Here is a 22,594-nt window from a genome sequence, read left to right as displayed (position 1 = left end):
TAGCCTTGGTGTTGCTAGAGTTAACCAGGTCTCCTCTCTCTCTCTCTCTCTCGGCGGTGCAGCGCGGAGAGCCCACCGCTCCCGACGCCACCACCACAAATCCCGACAGGAGCGGAGAAAGCACAAGGCACACAGGAACCGAGGGCACCGGGCTGGCAATAAGGTCCACTGGCAGGAAGACCCGTACCTCTGAACCACAACGCCGCAGCACCACCCCGGAGTCAACCGCCCCCCAACCCCAGCCACGGCCTCTCACCCTCCCCCCCAGGAAGAGGCTCCTTGGAGTGGGGACATCTCACACTCAACACTGAGGCTTTCGGAGTCTCCTGCTAGGCCTCAGAGAGACAATAACGGAACCCCCTGTTCTCTTCCTACCGCTCCCCCTCTCTCTGTCTCTTCCTCCTTCTCTTATCTATTCTCCCATCGCCTGTATTTAAACCCCAGTTTTGGGTTGTCTCTGTTTTATCTTGTGTGTTTACCCTCAATTCCCTCCCCACTCCCCAGTCCACATTAATCCCCATGTATGTGACTCTGACTAACTATGTTTTTCTGATATTTGTTTCCTTGTCAGTTTTTATTTTATTATGATTAATTTTTTATTTGAATTTGGGGGAGATTTGGTAAAAGATTCATTGTAAATACCAACCGCACTGTCGTAAACAGAGTGTGAAAATCATCGTACTTGAGGAATACGCAAAATATTGGTAAATCTCTCCTTTTAAAACAACTTATTTTCAATTGTTTTCAATGTTACACCAAAACAATTGATTTTGTCCTTCACACAAAATCTTGTGTATTCCTTGGACTGCATATTCTTACATCCTTTTTTCTGATTTGTTTTCTGTCGTCCGTGCAGTTGTTCTGACCCGTTACTTCAGAACGGTGGCAGAGTCCCCGCCCTGTTGTGTTTATTGTGTGTGGAAGAGTGCTTGTGTTGAGTTTTAATTTCTGGGGAATGGTAGAACTCTGGAACTGTTTTTCTGAGCCAGACAGTTCCACGTGAGGACTGGAGAGAAGGGTTTTACGGTGCAAAATTAAATATGACAGCTAACTATCATCCATGGCAACTTATTTAGGCCACTCATGTTGAGTCAGTTACAGGGAGAAGAGTGAACTAGCGGCAGACTATGTCAAAGGAAATCCTTTACCCCCATTGTCCTATGAATGCATGTCCAAAAAAACAAACCTCCTGAATGAAGTGTCTTTGGAATATTGTCCAAAGTTATGTACATACAGCCTCCAAACTTTTCTCCTACACTAATGCAGACAATGTTTTCCCTCCCATCTTTCTGCGTGACGACTCTGCTCAAATCCGACTGATTAGTGCCCCTTGTTTCCCAGTCCTTAACACGATGCCCCCCCTATGCGTTGTTATTTTCACAGTTTGTTCACAAATCGCTCTCGCCGAGATTAATAAACCAGTCGTGCTTCCTCAGTGCTGCTGATCTTATTAGGCGGAGAAGACGATATTTTTCCATTTCACAAACGAGAGGAATAATTTAATGCTCGGCTTCTAAAACACTTTTGCACGGCTTTAGCTGAACATTCCTACTTGGGAGAGCCGTCTCGGGCCGTGGCAGATTGCGTCGTGTCTCACTCCTTCCCCATAACCCGTTGTCACCCCTCTAACCCTGTCTCCCTGTGCTAATGGTCTTTTTCCATCACCAGCCAGGGGCTACTAATTATCATGGCCACCCAGGAGCAGTGGTGTTGTCAGTTCTTGCCAGTGAGAAGGAAGTGCTTGGATTCTTGGCTTGTGTTGTGCACACCCTGCATCACACTGCATCAAAACCACGATGACAGGCAATTTGCAGCAGCCTGTGGGTGCGACGATTGTGTTCTTGCTGTCGTAGGCGGCCGAGCTCTGAGTTTTCATACAAAGGAGTCCCGAAAATAGAAACGGAGCGCCGGGCAGGGAAATGATTTGCAGTTCCTGAGTTCCACACTCATCTGGTCCACAGTGGAGACTTCATAGGGTCCAGACCAACAAAAGTGAAATGATCTGAGCGAAATTAATTTCCGAAGCAAACGTTGAGGGGAGCAGTGATGGCAACGGCCTACTTTTGCAGAAGTGGGAAATAATAAAAGGAGACGGGATGTTTAAAGATGATACACATTAGATGGCCAGTGTGAAACTGTACCTACTACTGCAAGATGCATATGGTGCTTTAAAGGGCATTAGAAATTGTCAAGAAAGATCTCTGAGTGCCGTCTGGTCTGCCACGGCCTGGGTTTCCTCCGCAGCAATGTCAGTCTTTTTTCAACTGCTCAACGCCACAATCAGCAGCTCTCATCACCTTGATACGGGTGTAATCTCCTGCAGATTACAACCCCCCCCTCCACTATCCCTTTTAACTCTGGCTCTATCCACCTTGTGAATGACAAGGACATGTAAAAAAAATAGAATAAAGAAGACAAAAGAATGATATCAGTACAAGCCATCTTTTCCCAGCTTGGTTAATTAATGAATGGAGGTTATCGCAGGAGAATTTGTCATTCATCAGATGTGGTCAGGTTTACCGTTACATGGGGTGATCTGAAGTCTGGGACACGATGCAGGGAGTCCTTTGCACATCAATGCAATATTGGACTTAAAAAAGGGAAATCAAATATGTTAATTAGTGTATTGACTCCTGGTGCTACCAGTCTCTGACAGCACATCAAGCACACGCTGGGACAGACTCCTGCAGTTCAACCTTGTGCATCATACATACAAATATAAATAAATAAATAAGAGCCTTATGCACACACTTTGTACACTCCCTGACCACAGAGATGCACGTATTATGTCTGTGCATGGTGTGTAATTTTGAATTTTTTAAAACACTTAGCTGTAAAGCTGTAGGTTTTAAATAATATATATTATTATTATAATATTTCGAAAAAAAAGTTTGAAAAGCCTCAGGTTAGGGCCTTGCTCAGTGTTCATCGCTAAAATACGACCTGTCATTTTCCTAACCAAGATGGAAGCGTATTTACTCAAAATGTTCAGACCATGCCTGACAAGAGAACAAACACCATTATTCAGGCTGGGAGTGCAGCCACGGTACAGTAGTCCTGCCAGAACACATTGCCGATGGCAGATTGCGAATTTCAGATTGGAATTTGGATCAGGATATAAAAATGATCACCTAGGCCTTCTGAACTGAGACGTGATGGGCCCTGACTTTTTGCAGGTGGAGAAAAAACTATCCAGCTGATGGTTAGGAACGTATTTTTGATGCTGATATAAAAGCGATGCCAAGCCTTTGCATTGGAAGTGCGCCAAGATACAGTATCTTGGCTATCTATGATCACGACTGGCCTAGATGTTCACCAAGCAGCACTATACTGAGGGCCATGTAGTCTGTCCAGCATAGTGGATATGGGTCTGGCAGGAAAGGGTGAAAAAGCAGTGTTTCTACAGCCTGCAAAGCATGCTTCCTTTTGTCCCTTTCACCTGAACACAATTATTTTACGTGCTTCCCGTTCAATATATAGGCACAGTTTAATTGTTATTGTTAGTAGTCTAAATATTGCTCTGTCTTTGTTTTTGTGTGGCTTACAACAGCGTAATAACAGGGCTACAGCCATTTGATTTTCCTCCTTTGTTGGCGAAGGAGCTGCCCACTCCTGTGTCATTCGGTTTCATTCAATTCCTGCCAGCACTTGGGGCTGCAGTTTGGCGAGGTCACAGTCACTCTTCATACCTTCTGAAGCCAGTCTGTTTAAAACAGGCAGAAACTGAAGGAGAAAAAAGGTATTCCTCGTCAGCCACTGCTCTTCTAGATATCACACTGTTTGTTACCTGCTTCCCCTGAGCTCTTCATTGAATCTGGGCAGGGAAGATGGGCACAAGCAGCCTGATTTTAATTTCTCCTCATGTCCTATAATAAGGACACCATCCATAAAAGTAATAGATCTACTTCGCTTCATTATTTGTTCTTTCATTCATTCAATTATTCGCACTTTGGTCATCTTTCTCGACCTTGAAACGCAAAAGCTTTACCGCCCTCGGACAATCACTCTTGTGCCGTTTGGCTGAAGTCCCGATTGGTGACCATCGGGCTTTCGCCACCTATCACTCTCAGTCTTGTAAAACAAGCAGGCATGTCGCCCAGCAATCTTGTCCAAGGCGGCTGTAATTTACAGACTTCTCAAGAAATGTACCGACTCCCGGCTCCTTTGTGGAGCCTGATGGTCTTGAGAATGACAGCCGAGCGCCTAATGAAGCGATTGCTAATTACAGGCCGTAATTAAGCTGATAAAGTGCTAAACGCACCAGGCACGCTGCCTGTCAGGGTCAGACACGACTGATATCTGGCCTTGTCTGCAGGGAAGGCACTCAGAACCGGCGGATTCCTGCTAGATGATTATTCAACAGCAATAATGCTTCCTGCTTGAGATCAAGGGGTTCCATTTTCTTAACAGAGTGTGTTTTCTGAAGTTATCGGAGAAACATAGATGCACATCATTATTGTTAGTGCATGCTCTCATTACAGCTCCTCAGGGTCACACACAAAGCAAATACTACAGTTCCCAAGGTTGGTGGAGAGGGCTTAAGTAATTTTAAACAGGGGCAAGAGGAGCTGGCTGTGCTGTGCCATTTGTGTGACACAGATAGGCATTTATAAATCTGGATTAAAAAACCAACACATATCCTGCCATGAGAGAATCTAATTAAGCACAAGTGATCTAAGGTCTTAAACACTGTGTTGCGTGTGCACAGTATGAAGGGAGTGTGGGAAAGCAGTGGTGGCTGGGGATGGTGACAGCCCCTCTCCAATATCAGCATTACACTGGATACCACCCTAACTGAAGGACTGCTTTTTGTATCAGGTTGTTCCCCATTGCCATTGTGAATATTTAAGCAGGAAATAACACTTTCTGAATTGAACAAGACAAAGGCTGATAAATAAACTAATAAACTAATAAGAGAGAGAGCAGAAGGGCAGACTTCAGGAGATTAACATAACAGCCAACTCAGTCCCTAAATCCCTCAGGCGGCAGATTGGAACAAGCGTGGCTTTTGAATATTTAGCCTCTGTCACACCACCCCTGTTCTCAAACCCTCCCTTCAGAGCCTGCCCTGGTTCTGATAAGTTCCCTCGTCAGAGATTAGCCTGACGCTAAGACTGCGCCGCTCTCCTTTCTCACGACAAGCAGCTCTTGTCCCAACGGCGGCTTGGATCGGGGGTGTCGACTGGGCATCAAAGGTGTGCTGTGCGCTGCCAGGGCTGTCTGAGATAGAGGGATGCGACACGGCACCCCCACCTCTCAGATAAGACGCCATACTAAGGAGCGCAAGGCTTCTGCTGCCTGTCAGACGACGCCAATCCCTCACGGTTAATCTTGTTCGTGTAGCTCGGGCTGCTCCATCACACGGTGGATTAGCATCTGGGGTCTCTGTTTGGGAAAGAGAGAAGCACCCTTTGCCAATTAGGGGCTTGTGAATGGATCGCCTTGAACTCGACCAAGCGCGCCCCACCGAGGAGGCCCCTTCGGATGGTAATCATCGTTCTTGCATTTATTGCCATGACGGCTTATCCGATGGGGCGCCTTTGTTTGTTAATGGATAGCAATGATATATGATCCTGTACAAAGGGTTCTTTTTTTGAGCTGCACGATGTGTGCCAACCCTTGGGTAGCAAAATTGGCAAATGGAATTGATACTATCCACTTGGCACTGTGGGTAATTGTAACCGCACCTGAGCACAAGCCTTGTGTGTTTGGTCATTTATTCCGTGGCTATTATAAGCCCGCTTTTGAACTGATCTCTTTTGTCATCTGTTTGTTGCTATTGAGTTACCAGATGCTCATGCTTTGTACCTTGTACTTTTAACCTGCTGCAGAAGTGTGGATTTCATTATGTGTGTGTGTGTGTGTGTGTGACTCTCAGCAAGCATAAACCCTGCGTTTCCTATTGTAACAGCAGTCTAAAGCTCAGCAATTCCTTCCACCAATCAGGAAGCTCTGTCAGTTGGAATGTTGGCGTAGCCTCGTTGATCTCTGGAACGTTCTGTCGGAATCTGAACACACTCATTGTTATTCTCATTGTCGTTCCTTTGTTCCCAGTAGCTCGGAGCAGCGAGTCTCATTCCCAAACGTCTCCTGAGATTTCACGTGTTCTGTTTTGGTTTGGTTTGGTCAGTCGATTTCACTTTGCTTTGCGGACATTTCTGAAGACAACAACAATAAAAACATTCTCACAAGATCCTTTCGCAAAGGGGGCAAACCAGCATTTGCTTATTTAAACAAACAAAAAAAGAAAGAAAAAAAAAAGAAAAAGAAAACGTGTGACTTGTAATGGACTCTTCGAAGCATTTCTACTCTATGTGATGTAAATATTTTGTGTGACTTTTTGAAATACCTTGAAATCTTGATGTGTTTGTTATTTAGTCTCCCAGGGCCATGTGCATAAAGCATGCGAGATCACCACACATTCTTTGGGGGGGAGGGGGGTGGGGGAAATTGTAAAATCTAAATTTAGAGGATAAAAAGAAACACACAAAAAAACACATAAAGCGCCTATTGAGACTGTGCAAATGTTAGCCTCGTGACAGATTTGCAGAGGCGCTTGACGACTTCATTGCCTGGCTTGCGTATTTGGGGGAAAAATAAAAAGAACAGCCAATGAACGGCGGTGTGCTCTGTGTGGTGGCCGGTGTTTTATGAATATGGCTCTCTTAAGTATTAACCAATATTTTGTGCTGTTCTTATGAATCCCATTACTCTTACTGTATTATATTCTTTACAAAAAACAAGAAAAAAGAAAAAACAATCATTAAAAATTCTGACTCCACCGGTGGTGACAGTGCGTTGTCATGGAGGAGGTTGTGTGTTGTTTCCAGCTGGAGGAGAGACCGCGGGGAAGGTGTGTGTGTGTGTGTGTGTGTTTTTAGCACGGCACTGCAGTGTAGTAGTCCTGCTGTCTGTCCTGTCTCCCACCAAAACTGTCTCAACCTGCCCTCTACTCTTCCACACAGTTCTGTCCATCTTCGTTGAGGAATGTCGCTGTTTTTAAATCGCAACACAAAGGGCTTTTCTAAAACCCTGTATAAACCCTCTGATGTCCCCTATCTCGAAGGGTACAACTACTTGACCTTTAACAGCCCGGCACACAAGTCATTACTACGGACGATGGATGTAATTGAACAGTGTCCCAATGGTAAGGGTATGGCTGCCAGGGTTGGATGGGACTAGAGAAGGTAGGACTCTATCTGAGTGTCATCCCAGGAGGTTACAACGAACAGTGGGAAAACAATAATACAAAATAAAAAAAAGAATAGTATGAGTTTAATTGCTGCAAAATGTTTCCGCTTTAACACTATAATAACAAGACCCAGTGTGAACATAATCAAATCAGAGCAAAAACAAACATATATTGCATTGTGTTGCATTATTCTGCTCATCCAGAGTAGAGCACGGGAAAATCTTCCTCGGTGGGCGGACGACTCTCGCAGGCATCCCAGTCGCACTGCAGAGCGCTTTCAGACAAGACTGATGCTGGTGGAGATGAAGGGGAGGGGGACTTCTGATCGTCTCCATCGGTGCGCTGGGGAGGCGAAAACCAGAACCAGCCAGCTAGCTGCTCTCCACTGCCTCTTCTTCAAACTGTCAGATACAGACGGGGGGCGCTCAGATGTCTCCGGAGGGATCAATCTCTCTGTTCCTCTATGCTCGCCTTCGATTAAAACTAATCATTCCCGAATACCCGTGTCGCCCGCACGGGAAGACATGGCAGCACTGTGCAGAGGAGGGAGCTGGGTGGGTGGGTGTTGGGGGTTTCTTGTTCTGATTATTATTATTTTTAATTCTCTTTGCTGGGAATAAACCCTTTGATCAAAAAAGTATGATTTAGTTGGTGGGGTATTCTTAACGGGGCAGGAAGTAAGATGACACGAAAAGCACACGCACCACCAGCCTACTGGGAAATGTGGCTCCTTTAATTGTACTGACAGACTCAGACGCCGGCAGTGCGAGTGTCGCTCTGTTTTGTATAGTCCTCCTGTTTCCCACCCTGGCGTATACTGGATGCGTGTCAGATATGGTGACACACTCAAATGCCATCCCTTTTATCATGGCTTTCAAATTAAAATTCTGTGGAGCTTTCAGTTTCAGGAAAAACGAACCAAAAACAACACCGTGTGCCATTTGATCCACTAAATGTTGTAGACTGGTGCCCATGAAAACATTCGTCAGTGTCCGTTTGAAGAAAGCATCACATCACTTCCTATCATTGCTCTTTTATTGAAGTCCAATTCTGGGCAAGGTATGAGTATAAGAGATAGAATAGTCTATGCAGCTAGAATGGTTTTCATAGTGTGTGTTAGACTAGTGAATGATAATTAGCCAGGTAATTAATAATAAATAATCTAAAAAAGTTATAATGCGATTTTGTGTGTGTTTGAAATGTTAGCCTCCTTTTTCCCCGGGCGAAATGAATGGTTTTCTTTTGGTACTAAGCATGAGTGACAGCACCGATAAGTCTTACCAATAACATCTAACCAATAACATCTGTCTGTATACGACTGACCACAGTGTCCACTGAGGATCTGGTGAGGTAAAAGGATATAAGTGGGAAGTGGGGAAATCTCCTACTTTGCGTCCAGCTGGATCGTGATCATTGGGTTTTTGTGAGACAGAAGGTGCTTTTTTTTTTAAGGTAATCTCTGCGTCAACGCTCTGAGAGGAGGCCTGACTCATTTTTAGAAAAGGTCTTGAAGGAGAAACTGAGTGTGTTCAATCAGCAGTGCTAACAAACAACAACAAAAACTTAAAACACCACCAAAACAATGATATGGACACCTAAACGGCCGCCGAGAATGCCAGTGTGGGCTTCTTTTTAATTATCTGTTCCTTTCTTTCCTTTGCTCCGGTGTGATTTTGTTTCCTTCTCTCCTGCTCCCCCCGTGTTGACTCCTCCTCTGTGTTGCTGATTTGGAGTGTGCTGTGGAACTAGTATTTAAACACTGTGCTTAATCTCTGTATTGCTTCCCCGATTTTAATAAAAAAACAAGGTTTTTCTAAAAATAATAATAAAAGCTGCCTAGGAGCATTCTTTTCAGAGCACAATTGTTTTGTTGTTGTTGTTTTTTCCAGATATATGATAGGAAAGTTTGGTATTAGTGGATAAGATAGATAACAAGATAACAAAATACTGAATACAAATATTGATAGGACTTAAAATACATGGATTGTCCTCTCTTCCAAACCAGTTACATCCTTTCACTGCGTGTATAACTCCCTAATAAAGCAATTAAGTTCAAAGGCATAGGGCTCATCTCAGACAGTCTCACCATGTCTAACCCTGGTGCCTTCTGTGAAAAAAACACTTCAAATTCTCCTAAAGTGTATGGTTCTGCATGATAAACAGAACAAAAAGAAAGACAGCTACATTTGCTTCCCATACAACTCTGCATCTTCACCAGCCCCTGAGTGGACTCTACAATGCAGGTCTTTGTGCATCAAAAGACCCCTTTCATGTGTGATTGGGAATCCGGTGTTGGATTTGTTGCAAGCCAGAGGGAATCGGTGAAGCTCCAGACAAGGGGAACCTCTTCTTGTTGGCTGCCTGCCGACCATGTCTGAGACTACCTCTCCCTCCGCTTCTCTCTCTTTCTGTGTGTGTGTGCAGCCACGCTCAACTGAGCCCCGAGGAAGTGACAGGAGAGAGGCTGATGCGATGCGATGTCCGATGCGAAGTGCTGACAAGCAGACCGATGCTCTTTTCCCCTCGGTCCGCCGGCCCGGAAAAGGATGCCCATATGTTCCCTCAGACGTGGGGCAGCCAAACGAGACCTGACTGTGTGACGTGTCCAGCCTTGCCACTTGGGGAGCCGTGTCTCCGTTTTCCCGCGCGACCTCGCAGATTTCGGCCGGTGTGCTTTAAAGTCTCATAATAAAACACGTGCCCCAGAAATGGCCCCTGGATGGACTCGGGCCTCTATGTCCGTTTGACACATCCCTAGCTCCCTGATGTTTCAATTGGACTAAACTGGCATTGGAAAGCTGTTCCTAGAAAGCCTGTAACCAAAACGAAGGCCACTGGCAGCATTTCTCTCCTGTGTGCAGCAACCCGGTGAAGTGAAGGGCTTCAATGTCATGGTGCTGGGCCGAGACTTTGTCCCACATGACAGACCCAAGCTGGGCACAGGTGGCGCTCAGTCCGTTTGGTTGGTTGCTGGCCGCTAAGCAGAAGCCTTTACTCCATCTCCTGCTAGTGCTGGCCATTTGCAACAGATTACAAAACAACAATACAGGACAGTAGTCCACTTTATATTACAGTCTATTACTGTAAAATTCAATATAGTGTATAACAGTACAGTGTAGTACAGTGCAGGACAGTGTACTATAGGGCAGTGTATACATGTAGAATAAGAGGACAAAGTCAAAAGGTTTCTACAGACATTAAATGACTTCAATGTGTAAATAATTATGCATAACATGCATTTCCCCATAACTTGCAACACTTAACTATGCAATAATGTGGATGCATATTCCCTGTCCCCTCGGTACGTATGATATTTTTTATAGCAAACACTTTTTGGCAGTATTGTACCAAACTTAGTCCGTCTCTTCCTTATTGGACTTCTATTTGCATATTAAAGTGGTTATAGAATACTTATTACAAATAATTAGTCTTTATTAGTCTTGGGGTCTATTTCCAATTATTATTATTAACTGATTATGTCTACTTCTGAAACTCTCAGGGATCTTTTTCGGTTGGCCACTCACAACCCGTAAATTCAATTTAAGCCAAGACGTCAATGAATGGGTCAGTAAGTACTAGTAAGTACAATACACTTTTTAAAAGTCTACTTAAGCAGCAACAACATAAAATATAATTAAAAAGTTAAAATAGTATTAATTACACATCGTTTACATTGATGTATCTGTCTGCACCATCTCAACAGGGAAATCGACCCGTTTTTTGGTTTTGTTTTTGTATCCATCTATCTAAATACCAGCTTTAGGGAATTACACTATCAATCTGAAACTTTGCAACATTTTATAGTACTGTTTCCTGAATATTAAATAACTTGTATTTTTTTTATCCTGGCCGAAATGACTATTCTACAAAACTCCGGGTTTTGCTTTACCTTTGACGAAGAGCAAGGCAGGCCATCGACGGTGTCCGGCGAGGAAATCTGCACATGCGTATGAGGATATGTTACGTTATTTAAATACTAAAACACAACCTTAATAATAATATAACATGTAATATTTTTTTGATGAATGACTTGTACATGCTCTTGTAGTTATATTTCTAAACCACTCTAACACTGTAACAAAGCCGTTAGTTTCTGAATCTCTGTTGACTTTAACTGCCCAAAGTGCTCAATGAAGTACTGATGGAGTAAGTTGCTCATTGTAGGAAGATACAGGCCTTAAATGGTCTCAATTCAGTATTTTAACAATTAATGACTCTAAAACAGGACATCTCTCAGGGGGCATAGGTCTGAGTAAGTGATTCATGACTGAGGTGTTTCTGGTAGTACTGACTTAATCAGACATTTCTGTCTTTAGTGGTTGCAGCTGAGAAAAAAACAACTTAATGTGGGTTTGGTCGTTCAGGTCACCCACTTCTATTGCTGTTTATTTAATGACTTTGGTAGGCCTAACGTTTCTGGCAAGACTTAACGGTTCTTGGCCAACTCCACTGTCCAGCTCTGGTCTCTTGTGCCCATTATTATGAGGGTTTGAAGAGCAGGACCTTTTGAGAATGATCTAGTTTTTCAATATTAAAATGTGCTCAGACCTGCGGCGCGATGCCATGCTTACAGCAGTCACCGAGCGGTCATTAAAACCCCTAATGGTGTTTGTGCGGATAACGCATATGGCGGAGCATCAAGCAATAATGGCTTCGAAGGGCTGAGTGAGAGGGGAGTTCTCGAAGTCCTTTTTATCGCCTGACCTGCTGGCTGGTGTTCGCGGACGCACATATGTCTGCAGGTGCCCGGGATAACCTAGTTGTGCTGCTGCAAACACATCGCCCATTAAGCGGACTTTACTGGACTGCAGGGTACGCACAGAGTTACAGAAACAATGGCAGTATTTCTCCCCCCCCCCACTCTCTCCTTTCATCCATCTTTGTGTCTATAATGAGAGACGTTAATTAGAGGATTCTATCTCTTTTTACCTCTTTAATTACAGAAGCTGCTTTTACATGCAGGGTATTGGAGTAACTATATTTTTTCTGCTGGGAACTCCTCCAGCTGTGAGAATGATAGTCCACTCTGTCTGTCTCTGTCACTCAGCGGCCATATATAAACGCAGCGCAGTGACATCTCTTGAGAAGCCGAGTAATAGTCTTGGGGTGTTGTTAGTCACTGACACTCCGTTAGACTGGGGGGCAGGAATGGGTTCGTAATAGACTGGGAGCTGGTCTTGGGGAGGCAGGTCTGTGTTTGCGTGCTGCCAGTGCTTTGCAGTCAGTGCGCTGCAGGACCGAACTGAAGTCTGGCACGGAAAACGGTGGCTGTCGGTGTAATGGCTGCCAACACTTTGCTTCGGCCCCGATAAGTGTCGTGGAACCGCAGAAGGGGTCCAACTCAGTTTACACCAGAGCCAGATCTTTCAGGCGAGCTTAAGACGTGTCGCGTATGATCATTGACACGTTTCAGACATGTACAGGTCATGTATGTATGCGAGCCTGTGTGCATAAGGTCGTGGCTCTTGTCATTCCTCTGTGGAGAAACAACAACGTCACCTGTCTCGGGTCTGAGAGGTATTACATTTATTTTTGAGTTATTATCGCGGTTATCAATCAAACGGTAACTCGGCGGTGTTGCTGTCGACACTTAATTGAGTCTGACGACAGGTGACGCAGCGGCGCAAGATTGTTAGGGTGTTCCCTTTAAAAAACCTCTGCCATCGAGTTTGTATTATGTACTAAATTGTGCTTCTGTGCTTTTCCCGCTCTCCCCCTTTTTTCTTTTTCGATGTGGACTAATTTCCACTGGAGGCTAATTTTCCCGCTCCCGATCTCCATCCTGGTGTGACCCGGCCCAAGTCGAGCCCTGGTAGAGGTCTGAATTGTTTCATTAACCTCTTGCTCTTCCTCGCTGCCTCAATCCGAGCCTTTGAAACAGCCCACTGAACAAAGCAGCATGTATATTCTTGATCTCTGTGTGTGACAGTTTCCAATTGCACAAAGCCACAGGTCCAATATTCATACCAAGGTCGGGGGACTTGAGGAAGGGAATTTGAGCAGTGCGGTCTGATGCCTTGGAGTGGAACTGTATGAATGCCCAAGTTGATGATGTGCACAGACTGAGATATAAAGTGTGCTTGTAATATTACTTTACAGTCCTGTATTTTCAGTGACACCCACCTGCGCCCCTAATGACTGTTTTATATTATTATGCGTTACTGATTAGATCACCTACATTATGTTTGGAGCTCTGATCTTACACATCTGTACTTGTGTGCATAGAATAGTAACCGTCGCTTTAGCAACCAAACACATAGATGCAGGAGGTTGTATTGTGAGTGTGATTCATTATACTATCACACAATTAAGGATTTCCCCGCTCCAAATGTGTTTGTACTACAGGGGTTGTTTGTTTTCTCTTTCTTTTGTTTTGTTGGTTGAAAATCATTCCTTACCTGTAATTTCCCCTTTATTGTGTGTTACTCGTCTTCTGGGAAGCCTTTCTTTGCGTTTGACCCCCGTTGACAGCTGATAAATGAGTCCGAAATGAAAGCCTTTCTGATTTGATTGTGCTGTATTTACACACAGTTGAGCACTCGATTGTTGTGGGCTCACCTTATTTCATTTCCTCCAAGAAAGGAAATTGATGAAATGAAAATAGTGTTGTTGTTTTTTTAAGAGTCTTGAGGTACACACATACACACACACACACACACACACACACACACACACACACACAGGCACAGATACAGATACAGATGCACGCATTCATTCCTGCATACAAACAACACAAATAAATGCAGTCTGGGAACAAAGAAGGCACAAAGCCTATTGTCTCTCTGCCTTTGTGAAGCTTTTGGCCTAGAGGCAGCATCTCTTTAAGACAGAATAGGGATCTGTGCTATTGCACAACTCCAACAATATGAAAATTAGTCTTCTGCGAGTGCCACCGAAGGACACACCTGATCAAATTCCTGGAGAGTTCCCATCTAGGCATACTGCATTAACACACTTTAACCTGGGTGTTTCTCAGCAGTCAGAATACAAAGCTAGTTCAGAACGGTTTGTATTTGTTTTATCATGACACTGGACGCAATGTTGTTTCATTGCTACTACAGTTGGACTTGAAAAATGGCAGTCATTACAATGGAGGTAAACAATATATTATTTATCTGAGTCAGAAGGATGTAAATGAGAAACTCTCCTCCTGTATAAACCCACACAAACACCACCCGATTCCTAGGTGGTCATAAACACAGACCTATGTATAAACCATGTTCGTGTTAGACTAGTTAGCTGCAGTCCAAGTTGCAATACTAATAGTTTAAAACTGATTCACAAGCTGTTTTCTGGCTGAATTAGTTCACAAGATTAAACCAGATATTACTAAAATAAAACAGAGTATAATATCGCCACAGATAAGTGGTGTTTTGGTTATCAACTGTCATATAGGTGATGTCAGATTGGCTGATGTTATTCTGTATATTCCTAGAGCTAAATTCCATTACAAACGTGCTTCCTATTAGGTACGTGTTACTTTTTTTTTGCGTTAATGTTTTGCAAGCATGCTACGCTAAGGTAAAAGAATGCTTTCAACATCAGTCATTAGCTGACAACGCGTTCTCTTTATATTGGCATCTGTAGACCCTATTGGCCTGACCGGGCAGTTTTGTGGAATCTTTGAAGTCAATCTAAAACCCCCAAGATCTCTCGAAATGTGAAGTCAGAGGTAAAAGCTCAAGCTGGTGAGAGGAATGGGGGGGGAAAAAGACAGATATAAATCAGTTGCTTTCCATAACTCATCAGTCTCTCATAATCAGCCCTGAGAGACAACCATGACTAATGCACTGCATTCATTATAAGATGTGCTAAATTATCTTTCTGTCTTGTACATAATTAACGGTTTCACAGACGGGAACCCGCGTCTGATGTGGTTTTCCTGGCCAACTATGAAAAATTGAAAGTTAATGGGAAGCGCACATCTGCGATGGACGCCGCAGCCGCAGTGGTGAACAGCGGAGCTAACAAAAGCCTTTCTAATCCGATGGATATGAGCAGCATCAGCGGTAACTTGGGCAGCTTGCGCCAGAAATGATGCCGACTGGAAAATAAATTTGTACGGATAGAAAAATAAGTTGTCCAACCTCATACGCGGTCGAATAACCTGGCTGCGGCTTACTTTTTTGACAGCAAATGAGCAATGTGCACTGACTCGTTTTGTCGGTCATTTACGGGAGGCAAATCTGATGGGGCCCTAGTGCAGTGCATTAGCATCCCCCAAAGTTACTCTCGTCCTTAGATTTTGATTGGCCCCTTGCTGGTGATGTCATTGTTGCCCAGCGCCGGGCCGTTCGTGATGACATCGCTGCCGTCCTTGTTCTTACGGAAGCAGTAGGCTCCGTACAGGCGGTACTTCTTGTCGGGGAAGCCCAGGTTGCGCACCCCGGGCTCGGGCCCCCCGCACCGTGCCCGCGGGTTCACGATGGGGTACCGGATGCTCCCGTCCTCCAACCAGCCTGCCTCACACCGGTCCAGCAGTTGGATCTTCCAGGCGGCGTACAGCTGGCCAACCTTGGCCATAGTGGAGCCGTCCCGCTGGCAGGCCTTGAGCGCCTCCCCATAGCTTAGCTTCTTGTACCTCTTCAGGAAGTACACCTTGCCTGGGGAGGTAGAGAGGGGCATGAGAGCATGAATGTTACTGCGGGGCAATGCACCCAACTTCAACTACAGGGCAAAGTGAGCAGATGCTGAAAAACAAAGTGCATATGTGCAGGATATATATGTCAGTATGTCTGTAAGGCTCAGTTCCTGTCAACCACGATATCAAACGTCAGAGCCGCTTCTCCCGGTGACGGCTGCCTGCTGTCCCATGCCCGCCGATCGATGGGCTGTTTGTTTACATTACTGTTGCCTCTTAGGGCGGAATATTGTCTCCTATTTCTCGGAGGGCTGCTCAGTAAATATCTTCCAGCTGGTCAGCTACAGTATCGTTCTCAATTGTTCCAGCTGTGCCTATTCCAGGTCCTACTCTTTCCTGTAATAAGGCACATGGGAATGCAGAGAAAACCTTGTTAGTCCTCCTCAATGAAGTGGAAAAAAATTGCTAGAAATACGGGGCCTGGATGATGTTTTGAGTCTTCCAATTCATTATTAATAACTGACTTGGTTTATGGCATTTGTCAGTCTTGTACAGCATCACAGTACATATATCTGTAAATCTGTGCCTGGACAAAGATCTAAATCCTACTCGTTTCTGCTTCATTATAGTTTGTTTCATAGGTGCAGCACTGCTCAATGAAATGCCTAGCTTTCTGTGTTTTGTAAAGTAAAATGACAATAAGAAGCATAGACTAATCCAGTAAAATCAGGCTTCCTCATCTGATATGAAACTGTAAGTTACCCTGGATAAGAGCATCTGCCAGGACATAAATAAATAATCATAATATGGCTGCAACTTGTTATTGTTCTAAGTTGCATTTCCCGCTTGCAGTTACAAACTAAAGTGTATCTTTCTCAAAACAAAATACCCTGTGAAAGAAAAGAAGAGGGTGTTCCAATGCCAATACCTCTTCCACCTGTTCCACTCACCATTCAGGTTGGAGGTGAAGCAGAAGGCATCGTAGCGCTCGTCCTCCTTGTGCCGGTACCCGTAGTTCCTCACTCCGGCGGGGGTGTCCTTGCGCCCACACTGATCACGGGGCTGGGAAATGGGGTACTGCACCGAGCCGTCCTCCAGCCAGCCGGCGTTGCACCAGTCGAGCCCATCCAGCCAGGCGGCGTGCAGCTGCCCGTAGGATGCCAAGATGGCGTCCTGCTGCCGGCACACCTCCTCGGCCTCGCGGTAGTTCAACTTGTAGCGCCCTATCCGAGGGTGGTAGGGAAAGACGACCCCTGCAGATGCCAAGGGAGGAGGGTGAGGGCGAGCCAGGAGCACTACTACAAAAACAGACTCTAAAGATTTCCAAGAAAGAGATTCCCATCCCCCCACTCCTTTTAATCCCTGGGCCTCCCTGAACTTCTACCACTTCCTTGATACCACTGTGACACATTGTGCAAAGAAATCCCACAACCTGGTGACCTTCCCTGTGCCTCCCCCTCGATTCCCTAACATCCCCCTGACCTTCGAGGTCGAGGTTAACGAATCCGGTGTCGTCCTCCATGTCATCAGTGACCTCGCATTCGTAGCGGCCGTAGTCCTGCAGCGTGACGTTGTGGATGACCACGGAGGCATCGCCTGGCCCCGCCCTCTGCAGGGCGATCCGGCCACGGTACCCGGCGAATGCCCTCTGCTGGCGGCCCAGCGCCACGAACACGTCCTCGAACTGCAGCGCGCCCGTCACTTTGGTCCACTTGATGCGGATGCGGGCCGGGTCGGTCTCCTCCGGCTCGTGGTGGTAGCGGCACGGCAGAGTGATGGAGCCACCGCGATGGGTCATCACCTTCCCTGGAGCTGTCTGTACAATCACTGCCCCACTCTCGTCCTCTGGGGGAGGGAGTGGGGGAGCACAAGTGGCAGAGAGTGAAGCTCATTGTTTTCTGTCCTGAACTAGCAAATACAAAATGTTAAGCATCTCTTAAGGTTGGCAAGCCAGTCCTGTAAACTCAGAAAAGACCATACACAGCCCTCAGCGACCATCATTCTGCGATCGCTTGCATGGGCAGGGTATGATGGACTTCCCTTCTCTCCCAAGCTCTGCTGCGCCTGCTTTCTGGCTGGGAACCGTGCCATGCTTTCAGGGGAACATTCGATCAGGTTGGCTGGAGAGAAAAAAGGCTGGTTGTTTTCTACATTAAGGACACCTGGAGCCTCTCAAATCGAGCTGAGACTGATTTCCATTTTGGAAAAATGTCACTGGCGCTTTGTGAATACATGGAAGTCATTAAACCACCTTTGGAAGACAGGATAACATTTTAAGCTGCGGAGCTGCGGAAGTGTAGCAGACCATGTTTCTGTGAAAAGGGAAATTATGTCTTTTAGGATTTTTCGGTCTCTAATTAGCCACGGCAGCTGCTTTAGACTAAGTATTTCATGACAACAATCTTCTTTTAAATCACAAAATATGGTCTGTGTTGCAGTTCTGGCGGTGCTTTTGAGGCAGTCGTGATATCTGTTAAATAAAAATTCACAGGCGCACATATCAGGTGTATTATTACTAATGTATAAGAGAGACAAGAGAAATTAATCTCTGTCAGAATACTGACCCCCCCCAGATAGACAGTTGGTGTGTAATTGGTGTTTTGGTAGCTATTGGGATAGTTGCCAGATGCCCTTAGTGAGGCTGCCATGTCGGATCCCCAGCTGCCAGAGAGACGTGTGCGGAGATGCCAATTCGGTTCTCCATGAGATAGAGGACTTTGTTCACCGCTAAGGAGGCAGCTGGCGTGAGCTGAATATTGATCAGAAAGATGATTATTTGCAGGAGGAGATGCTCATGAACAGCAACTGCTATTCCCTCCGCTGCCCCGAACAATGAGAGCGGCGCCGAGGGGGCTTTTAGCGGACGGCTTTGAGAGTGCCGCAGTCTCACTGAATCGCTGGCTGTCAGCACACTCACGCCATCGCACTCGCTGAAGGAGTTTGTTTAAGGACTCATTAACGACTGGGTTGGCAATACCCATACGTTTCACTACTTCAAAAGGCAGTCAATGTGCGGCATCTAGACGTGTTCAGGCAAAGCGAAAGCCTGCTGTATAGCTCCCCCTCCCACAAGGAAAAGCATGACAAAACATAGGAGTAAACTCTCAGAGGGAAAGGGATAAAAAGAAAACCAGTTAAGCGCACAGTGTACTTTCATGTAACTCAGCAAGCAAATAAGCACCTTTGGTTTCTCTGGATGTTGGTGAAGCAGAAAGCGTGCCGGAGCTCGGTGGGTCGGTAGCATGCAGGCAGTTGCAGCTCAGAAGAAACCCGGCTTCGCGACTTACCAGATCAGGTTTTTCTTTGAGTTAAGCATTTGCACTGAAAGGGGGTCTTACCCAAGACGTGAACCACCTTCCTCCTGCCCTTGTCTGTTTCGGCCAGACGAGCGGTCACTGGCAGGATCAAGACCACGGCCACGCAGGTCAGACCCGCCCAGCCCAGAGTTTGAGGACACAGCTGTGTGAAATAAGAAAATAAAGACCATAGTACAAGCCTGAGGTAAACTGGTGCCTTAGAAACATGCACGCTCTAGAAAATTGTAAATTAGTAATTGGCACTTAGGTCAACTTTGCCCAAACCCAAAGAGACACCTTTTTTCCATTTCCTTCCTGATGTGTGGTGGGACAAGACACGGCCAGGCAAAACCTGACCTTCATATCAACAGAAGCAGAGCCATGAAGTCTTGGGCTGCTAGGTTTGAGCCACAGTCAGGTATGTATCTGGTGTCCTGGCTGGGGTGGGAAAAAAAAAGATCTGCACTGCTCCAACAGTGGGGTGGATTTCCATCACTGCCCCATAGGGAAGATGATCTAGCATTGACGAAGCCCTGACAGCAGACAAAAGTGAGAAAGAAGAGCCTGGCTGATGACAGGTCCTGTGGTGTAGAGAGATTGAGTGCTATTCCTGCTGGCAACCAAACAGGATGGGCTGCCTTCTCTCTGGTCTCTAACCTGTCTTACACTTGTCTCCGGTATCACAAATCAGACGCTTTTACTGTGCACAGAAGCCCTTGCGCCACTGGAAATCCCTCATTGAAAAAAGAGAAAGTGATTGAAAAAAAAGAAGAAGAAGAATAAATGGAACAAGCGTTTTGAAAAGTAATTTAAATGTAAATCGCGCTGCTCTTTTATGCTCTGCGCTCTTCTGGACTGTAATTTGTTTTAGTTCTGTCATCAGAGCAGCAGCACCAGTGCACATCTGAATCCGGCAGCTGTGGGGTTAAACAGGTACAGTGCTGCAGCCCCCAAGGAGTATACGGTATACGGGACTCACGCACATACTGATATATATTCGCACCCCCTCCCGTCCGGCCCCGCACAGCCCGGCCCCCTTTCTCCAAACACGCATCCTGCTGCACTGTGCCAGCCCCGCATCCTCAAGGTGGGCATACGGGACACCTGCATTATTAGATCACACGCACACTCACCCGCATCCCGGCCGCTGAAATGATATTTCCCCGAAGTTCAGTCGTTTCTGAAGTTATTTTCCCTTGCGGTGGCTGCCAGAAACCCAACTAGCACCAGTGAGCTTTTAGTACCCTCTCCTCTGCTCTTCTCTCTCTCCCTCTCTCATTCCCTGTCCTCTGCAGTTTTTTCACCCTGTTTCTTTTCTCTTGCAGTCCTTTTTTTTTTTTTTTTTGGCAATGCAGAAGAAACTGCTGACGATACAGGGCCAATTGCACGGTGCTGTTTTCTCACGCTCAGCATAATGACATTGAAGCGCCCCAGCAGGAGCATCTCTGAACACGGTTAGCAGGGAATTGCGCTGGTCCCCGATTCTGCAACAGCACATGCAAACATACACGCACATGCATTAGAAAGGCAATTAAAAACGCGAAAACATTAAGCCTAAAATCACATAAACACACAGTAAATAATTGTATTAGACTATTAGCATTTGTTGTTGATGATGATGATGATGATTAATCATAATATGCCCTTGTGCTACAGTACAGCTAAAAAAAGTGTCATACGTGGCCAAAACAAAATCGTACCCAAATACAAAGTATGCGACAAAATAATTTAACCCTGGAGCAGAGAAAAGGGTCATACTGGACAAAATATTGGACTAAATAGTGTAGTAGGGGACAGGCAAAAAAAGCATGCATATTATTGAACAGTTGTGGCCAATGTGGGTGGAAAAGCTCGTCATCATTTACATACAGACATTTACTGCCTAGTATGTTGCCATGGAGAAGACTTCACCCTAATATATTGCACTTTGTTGTAATTTACACGAATGCGCTGTATTACAGTACGCTGTGCTCAACTGTAAGACATCATGTCTACTGGTAATAGACTATATTATAGACTGCGCTGTATAGTGTAACGTCGTGACTACACCTCCGATCGGGTGCAGTACGGATTTTACTGTGCTCTTACCGCAGTATACCACACTTTACTGTGTTTAAACCACCGTACACCGCCCTGGACAAGGGGTCTGCTAAGAGTGTCATAATAATATCCGATGTATTGTTAATGATCTCTTCCCCGGTCATCACTATTGAATCGGGGGACACTCCTCACAGCCCCCTCGAAATGCAGTGAAGCTTTGACGTCGCCCCGTCTCCGTCTGCGATGACGTCACGGCCGTGACGCACTTTCCGCTTGTAGTTGGTGCTGCGTCGCCAAACGCCGACCTGCTCCCGCACAGCTGCGACACACCAGTGTGTTGACTGGGAGGACTGGGTTGAACTGGAAACAGGAAAATCGGCTTCTAGCACTAGAGCTACAGCGACGAGCAACGCTGTTTGTTTGTTTGTTAGGCTCTTCAATGCGGGTTTTTACTAAAACTGTGCAAGTGAACAACTTTTCAGACCAGTAGTCCTAATCCGGGAGCTCTCACTATCCCATTGCATTTAGCAATACATATATATGAGCACGCATTTGTACATGGAATAAACATGCATTTACTTGTGTGTGTGTGTGTGTGTGTGTGTGGCCAGCTGTAGCGGGCGCTGATTGTACAGGGGAATTAGCTCAAATGGTAGAGCGCTCGCTTAGCATGCGAGAGGTAGCGGGATCGATGCCCGCATTCTCCACACACCCTTTTCATTTTCAACACCACAAATACTATATTAACAGGCATCAACTCAGAGCTGCTTTTACTTCATTTCTCCGTGGAGATATGGAAGACACCCATTTTTCACTTTTTGTTCCTGCGTCACCCATTTGTAGTTGTGCTCGGTCTTGCTCAACCAGAGTGAAATTACTTACGCGCTGTATATGATTTGCATGTTGTTGTCTGATCAATCTGATTACCTGACGGTTGCTTAAACTTAATGCGAGAACTCCAATCTTTAGATCTGTATGTAAATTATGCTACATTTTATAAACCCTAGCTAGTTCGTTTTTGTTGTTGTTGTATGAATGGTTGTACTTACTGCATTGTCTGAAATAATTATACCCGATTCTAGATGTTAATTCTGCTAAATGGTTGTTTAAAAAATTAAAAACTTCGAAGTAGTTATTAAAAAGAATAATGCGAAAACGAATTATCTTTTCACCTTTACAGCACCTCCTAGTGGACAACTCCGGTATTAGCATTTCTGTATGACGAATGGACTCATGAAATGCCATCACTCTCCCCAGCCAGGATTCCTGTCATCTTAGTGTGTCATAAAACCGCAAATCTGATGAATCGTCCCAGCCTCCTCCAGACCGATCGTGTCAGTTCAAAGTCCACTGTTTAATTATCTGCCATTGCACGGGTTGACACGCTGGCCTGATCTTTCGCCCCGTTCCTCCAGAGCCGTCGTCTGCTCACTCGATGACGTCATGGGTGAGCTCTTCCAGGACTCTTCTGTGAAGCGGGCCTAA

The 22,594-nt window shown here is 45.5% G+C and overlaps 2 protein-coding genes and 1 non-coding gene across 5 annotated transcripts in view; 2 read left to right on the top strand and 1 right to left on the bottom strand.

Annotated features, from left to right (window-relative positions):
- The window catches only part of ncanb (neurocan b), an 89,576-nt gene extending 83,303 nt beyond the window's left edge, over positions 1–6,273 (top strand). For both annotated transcript variants that reach the window (XM_066695730.1, XM_066695729.1), the window contains one exon: positions 63–6,273. In XM_066695730.1, coding sequence (XP_066551827.1) covers positions 63–193 — 131 coding nt within the window. In that variant the 3' untranslated portion in view covers positions 194–6,273. The remainder of the gene's footprint in view (positions 1–62) is intronic.
- Positions 6,274–14,185: 7,912 nt separating this feature from the next.
- On the bottom strand, positions 14,186–20,495 carry hapln4 (hyaluronan and proteoglycan link protein 4). 2 transcript variants are annotated; one of them, XM_066695903.1, is made up of 5 exons: positions 20,203–20,495; positions 19,112–19,232; positions 17,256–17,618; positions 16,724–17,026; positions 14,186–15,795 (listed from the first exon to the last, which is right to left on the bottom strand). In XM_066695903.1, exons 1-5 carry the CDS (start codon positions 20,206–20,208, stop codon positions 15,431–15,433), a joined length of 1,158 nt encoding a protein of 385 aa, XP_066552000.1. In that variant the 5' UTR covers positions 20,209–20,495; the 3' UTR covers positions 14,186–15,430. The 2 variants fall into 2 exon arrangements, with proteins under 2 accessions (XP_066552000.1, XP_066551999.1); XM_066695902.1 differs by lacking the exon at positions 20,203–20,495 and adding an exon at positions 19,367–20,016.
- Positions 20,496–21,743: 1,248 nt separating this feature from the next.
- On the top strand, positions 21,744–21,816 carry trnaa-agc (transfer RNA alanine (anticodon AGC)). Its single transcript has one exon. It is a non-coding gene; the product is annotated as a tRNA-Ala (tRNA).
- Positions 21,817–22,594: the final 778 nt, after the last annotated feature.

This window comes from Amia ocellicauda, chromosome 22, assembly GCF_036373705.1.
Source record: "Amia ocellicauda isolate fAmiCal2 chromosome 22, fAmiCal2.hap1, whole genome shotgun sequence".
NCBI lineage: Eukaryota > Metazoa > Chordata > Actinopteri > Amiiformes > Amiidae > Amia > Amia ocellicauda.
Note: the sequence above shows the minus strand (reverse complement) of the source record. Positions and strands in the feature narration are given on the sequence as shown.